We start from the raw sequence: 6,513 nt of genomic DNA, 5'->3' as shown, positions 1-6,513 counted from the left end.
AGATGTTGCTTAATGGGTGCTTAAGGGTTTATCATCAAGGTAGATTGTAAGTTGTTTAATAAGTTGCTTATATGTTATTTACAAGGTTTATCTTGCTTGCAGGAAATAGATAACATTTCAGTTTTACTCCAACACAATGGGCAATGGGATCAAAACAAAAACTATATCAACTTTGATGTTTGTGGAATAGTAATTAGAAATGACTGCAACTATAACAACTTGATTGGTATGATTTGCAATGAATTGAAGCTGCAACTTGATTCTACACTTTTGACAATACAATATCAAGTTAAAGATGGATACCCTCCTTTAAAAATAGTTGATGACTCACAATTGAAGTTCTACATAGAGTTGAAGAAAATGGAAACAAATTTCACAAAATACCCTTTGTGTCTCACAATTGAATTCAACTCAATGCAGCAATCTTTTTTCTCAACTAGGGGTACAACAACACATAATCAACCATGCAATGAAGTTGCACAAACAGAAGAAGCAGCATCAAATTCAGATGATGAACCAGTTGATTATTTGGGTGCTAAAGAGGTTGCAGACTTTATTTATTATGCAGAGCTGGTGTCCAATCAGATAATAGAAATGATAGATGAAAGAAACATAAATAATGAAGAAGAAGTGATTGCCATCGACGATGATTTAGTCATCACCAACAACCGTCACCAAGAGATTGCTTTGTCTCAAATATATAAGGACAAAGAAACATTGAAGACTGTTTTGAGCCATTATGTGATAAATAATCATTTCCAGTATTGTATACAAAAGTCATGCAAAAAGGAATATCTAGTTGCTTTCCTTGATAAAAATTGCAAGTGGATGTTACGAGCATCAAGGAATGGAAACACAAATCAGTTCATAATTAAAATTGACTAAAACCATACCCCAGTTGCCTTCATCGCATCTACAACTTTACATGCATTTTCTATAGCCTTATCCAATTCAATGTCTGATAAAGAATCCAAAAAAGAGACTTTTGGATCTTCAGCGATGCCTCTGCAACCTCAGTTGCAACTCCAGCAACTTCTGGATCTTTAGCAACTTGAGAATCAACAACCTCACCAGCAACATGACTAGCAACTTCATCAACCTGGGCAACTTGAGATGGAACTTGACAAGAACCATGAGAATCATCAACCTACATAATAAACATACAAATAAGCAAGCAAAAACATATCAATGAGTTTTTTTTCTTTTTTTTTTTTGCAAAATAAAATTAACTCAACCTTAGAATCCTCATCCTTGTTTCCTCCATTGTTTTTTTCATGATTATCATCTTTCTCTTCTTCTTCATCATCATTGTCTTCTCCAAAACACTTTGCATTGTCTTCATCATCATCATCATCACTTTCATCGTTATCTTCTTCAGATTGATGCACTTCTTCTTCTTCAGACTCATCCTCCTCTTTTTCATCTTCTTCTTTCGAATTATTTTCAACCATTTCATCATCAACAATGTTGGTATTGTCCTCCTCAATATCATGAGAATCCTATTCAAAATACAAATACAGAACAAAAATAAAAAATAAGAAGAAAAATAAAAAATAAGGAACAAATAATGATAGGATAAAGCACAAAAAGTTCAAAAAGTAAACATAAAACAGTACATACTTGTTTCCCTACAAAATGGGAACTAAATAACTTCTGAAGATTCAAAAATCCTTCATGAACATGACTCTTCAATGAAGACAACTCATTAATAACAATCTTGTGGCTCTCTTCTAATTTCTTGTTGCTTGCTTCTAATCTTGTGTTGCTTTCTTCTAATCTCTTGTTGCATGCCTCTAAAGCTAGCAACTGTGCAGCATGCTACTTAGCGAAACATGAGGCATCTCAGGCGTAGGAGATGAACAACCACCAGCATCAAAGTGAGGATGAATAGAAGGCAAAGAAGGTGAATAATCACTAGCAACAGACCGAGGTGGAGTCTCTACAAAGTCATCATCTCCTAATGCAGCAACTCTAGAATTAGTTGCTCTATGTCCTTGAGCAACTCTAACATTATCAGCAACATCGATTTCATCCTCAATAGCTTCATTTTCTTTTGGAAACAAACTGTTTATTTCTGAATTTTTTCTCTCCTTGGAAGTAGGATATATATTTCTCAATTTCAACTGCAATAAAAGTCAAATGTTCTTTTATATATAGATATAAAAAAGAATATAATTAGAAGCATATTATTAAAAATGAAAATACCTCAGCAACATTCAAAGATGACAACTTGGTCACTTCTGCAAATGTAGATTGAATGGTGCTTGACCATTTGAGAATACGTGGGATGGATCCTTGACTGAGATGACAATATCTCCCATTCAAATATGGACAACACTCAAAAAACCATACTTGGAAGGCATATGAAAATCCAAGCAACCTATAGAAAGCTTGTTCTTTTTTCTTGTCATCTTTGTTGCTCTCTTTTTTACTATTTTTTACAATAATCCTTTTCTTTAAAGTTTCAACAGTAGCCTTGAAAACTTCTTTACCCCAAGGAAATTCAGAAAACTCACCACTATCAATAATATTAAAGTCTTCTTTGGGGACAATATTAGTTTCTAAAGAACTAAGCAAGAAATTATGCAGAAAATGCATCAATGTAATCTTCAAGGCATCCTCATCATTCTTCCATTTTTTCCCATCAAAGAATTCTTTAAGAAGTTTCTTATTGATCTTTGAATGATCCTTGAAATATGTAGAATAAAGATCATTATCCTTTGAAACATATTTGATTTTATCTGTGGAGCCCACACACCGTAATCCGGTGACTAATGCAAACTCCCGTAACCCAAATCGAAGCTTCATGCCATTAACACCAATCCAAATCTTTAGCTTGTTGGGTTGTTGCAACTCTCTTAGCAATAGATTATGTATAAGCTGATGTTGCATTGTGAACTCTGGCAGTTTTAGGAAATGGCCAAAATAAGAATCACCAAAATCACTAACTTGCTTTGTTGAAAGCTTCTCATGGATAGCTTGAATCAAAGAATATAAGAATTTTTGAAGAACAGCGATTATCCGGATGAATTAGGAAATTCATACCCTATAAAACATAGCAAAAGAACACACAATATTATATAGAAAAATACAAATATTAATAAATTAAGCCACAATCAGCAATCCATAAAAAAAACATGTTAATTAATCATTAAAACTACTAAAGCAACCCAAACAACTTCTTAAGCAAAACACATCAACCTATTAAGCACACAAAGAACAACAAATTAAGCAAGCATTGAAACTGTTAATCAACCCATAATATGCATTAGCAACGTATAAAACTAATAACACAAACAGCAACCACTTAAGCAACCCTTGAAAGAATACAACAACCCTACCTAGCAACCCTTTCTAGCAACAAATAAAGCAACCATATAAACTTTGAATCAACCCTATAAACAATACGTAAATAATTATCTCTCAGTCGCATTACAGTCAGTTCAACAACTCCTCTATCTCCATTCACCATTTGCTTTCAGTGTCTTATTATACTAGACTATGAGACTATATATCAATAACACTATACATATATTTATATGTGTATTATCAAAGCCAATCGCAAGATATAAAATGAAATTAAGGCATGATTAAGAAACCTTCAAAAGACCTAACCACCTCATAATACTAATCAACAACATAAAAAACAACATATTTAACAATCCTATAAAATCCTAAGAAATTCATAGACAACATTTAAACAATATAAGCACAAATCAATTAATTTGGAAAGCATTGAAAATATATAGCAACTTAGAAACCAACCTAAGCAACCTAATGATACCTACTTAAAAGTAAATGCAGAACAGTAAAACATAGGTAACTCAAGATTCATTGCTAAAGTGAAAGGAATTGAAAAAATACCTTAGGAGCAGATTCACAAGGTTCTTCAATAATTAATTGGTTTTTTTTTTTTTTATCTTTTTGCTTTCCTAGCATCATGTTTGGAATTATAGAGGCTTCTCTTCACTCTTGCTTCACTAACAGAAGCAACTGCAGATTTCACATTTGATTTAGAATTTGGAATATTTGTTTGAGATGCAGGAGATGCAGACGAAAACCGTGTATGAACCATGACTTGTTAAAAGCTGTAGCAACCTGAGAAAAACATATACATTTGCCAAAAATAGATTAAAATACATCAAGATATGAAAATATTAAGTCTATCTAACATTGAGCAATGGCTAAGTAAGCATTCAATATTTTTTGGGAATACTGGGTTTTGATTGAATTTGTTTGTAAATAATGTCCTAATATGATTTTAAATAGCAATGGAGGCTTAACTAGTCTCAACATAAAAGTTAATTTTAATAAGTTTAAACCTACTAACACACTACACTGCCTTATTCCAGTGAAATCTTCTGATTTTGTAAAAGAGAAAGAGAAGAAGAAAGATCCAAGTCTTTTAGAAGTAAGAAGTCAAGTCCATGAATATAGAGCAGGTGATACCTCTCATCCCGAGAATGATAAGATTTATGCCAAGCTTAGGGGTTTGAGAGAACAAATGAAAGAAGCTGGTTATATACCTGAGACTAGATTTGTGCTACATGACATAGATCAGGAAAGCAAGGAAGATGCTCTTCTTGCTCACAGTGAGAGACTGGCTGTTGCCTATGGCCTCCTCAGCAGCTCAGCACGTTCACCTATTAGGGTGATCAAGAATCTTCGGGTTTGTGGTGATTGTCATAATGCACTGAAGATCATTTCTAAGATAGTCGGCTAAGAACTCATCATGCGTGATGCTAAGAGGTTCCATCACTTCAAAGATGGGTTGTGCTCTTGTCGGGATTATTGGTGAACAAAAATTGAGGTGCTATGCTTATCTTAGTAATATTTCCTGTAATTATCTCGACCCTTTTTATGGAACAAAAAAAAAAATTTAACAATATTTTTTTTGGCCAAAAAAAGACTAAAATATATTGCTCCTATGTAGACTTAATGTTTGAACGTGACTACAAAATATGGCTCTGCTTTCCTTTGTTTGTCCGAATTAAATTAGTGCATAAAGCTCAGAATTTGATATTTAAAGAGAGTAATTAATGCACACAAATGCTTGAAAATATTGCTCTTTAGTGCAAAAGCCTACAGAAAAGACCTCATAAAGTCATGAAAGCGTGTTCGTTTTTTATGGAGAGTTAGATTATTTGGGCAGTTAGTTACTAAATCATCACACTGATATAAATTTTGACTGAGTTGTAATTTCTGTACTGATGAAAGTAAAATATTCTCTTCTTTAGTATAACGTTTATGACATAAACCATGATTTTTAATAGCTATGGAGGCTTAACTAGTCTCAACATAAAAGTTAATTTTAATAAGTTTAAACCTACTAACACACTACACTGCCTTACAGAGAGCACAAATATGTCTTAATAGCTATGGAGGCTTGACTAGACTAAATTAGTGATATTATTTTCTATTGATGGTTTAGGTTCTGTTTCAACTAGAGAGGAGAGGAGAAGTCAATCTATGGGTGTAGAACATTCAGGCAACCCGCAAAATAATACTTTTGAACCTGGCCAAGACGAAGAGCAATGGGATAAGCCACCCAAGAGACACCATTTAAAATCAAAACCTACTGATCAATTGCCTCAACCATCTCAAAATGAGCATCTACATATTAAACCAAGAAACAATTTACCTGATATAAACCACACTGGAGAGGTACAATTAAATGGATACCATTCTGAACAAAATCAATAGGAAGATGAGATAGTAATAGGTTTACAAATACTGGATAAGGATATTAATGTAGAATCTCAATTACCAATTTCAAATTTCAACAACTTATTTGCATTGAACCACCATAAATAATGACATTCAAGGCTCACACAACAAATGCAAAAGTGAATTAACAACACCCAATATCTCACATCACAAATAATAATATATAGATTAGAGAGAAAAGTTTAAGAATGGGCATGAGACAACTCACCAGAAAGAGGGTCTAGTTGACGGGTAGTTTTGGGGGCCTCTGATAGCAGAAATGGAAATCGGAGAGAAACTTCAGAGCCTAGTTGGCGAGAAATTTTGGGGGCCTTCGAGTTACATAGAAGATGAGAGAAGAAGATGACAAAGCCACCATTAGAAGCCTTTGAATGAAATGTCTAATCTAAATATATGGGTCAAAGTGTTTCTTCAAATTCGATCAACCCATAATATGCATTGAAACCCATAATAGGTTTACAAATACTGGATAAGGATATTAATGTAGAATCTCAATTACCAATTTCAAATTTCAACAACTTATTTGCATTGAACCACCATAAATAATGACATTCAAGGCTCACACAACAAATGCAAAAGTGAATTAACAACACCCAATATCTCACATCACAAATAATAATATATAGATTAGAGAGAAAATTTTAAGAATGGGCATGAGACAACTCACCAGAAAGAGGGTCTAGTTGACGGGTAGTTCTGGGGGCCTCTAATAGCAAATTGGAAATCGGAGAGAAACTTCAGAGCCTAGTTGGCGAGAAATTTTGGGGGCCTTCGAGTTACATAGAA

The 6,513-nt window shown here is 33.5% G+C and overlaps 1 protein-coding gene across 1 annotated transcript; it reads left to right on the top strand.

The window, feature by feature from the left end:
- Window positions 1-4,255: 4,255 nt before the first annotated feature.
- On the top strand, window positions 4,256-4,723 carry LOC133814339 (pentatricopeptide repeat-containing protein At2g25580-like). Its single transcript, XM_062247310.1, has one exon. It carries the CDS (start codon window positions 4,256-4,258, stop codon window positions 4,721-4,723), a length of 468 nt encoding a protein of 155 aa, XP_062103294.1.
- Window positions 4,724-6,513: the final 1,790 nt, after the last annotated feature.

The sequence above is a fragment of the Humulus lupulus genome, chromosome 2 (assembly GCF_963169125.1).
Source record: "Humulus lupulus chromosome 2, drHumLupu1.1, whole genome shotgun sequence".
In the NCBI taxonomy this organism is placed as follows: Eukaryota; Viridiplantae; Streptophyta; class Magnoliopsida; order Rosales; family Cannabaceae; genus Humulus; species Humulus lupulus.
The sequence above is the reverse complement of the archived record's forward strand: the minus strand, read 5'-3'. Positions and strand labels throughout refer to the sequence as shown.

Excerpts from the sequence above, each read along its gene's own strand:
- LOC133814339 (XM_062247310.1), top strand. The coding sequence starts at position 4,256 with ATGATTTTAAATAGCAATGGAGGCTTAACTAGTCTCAACATAAAAGTT.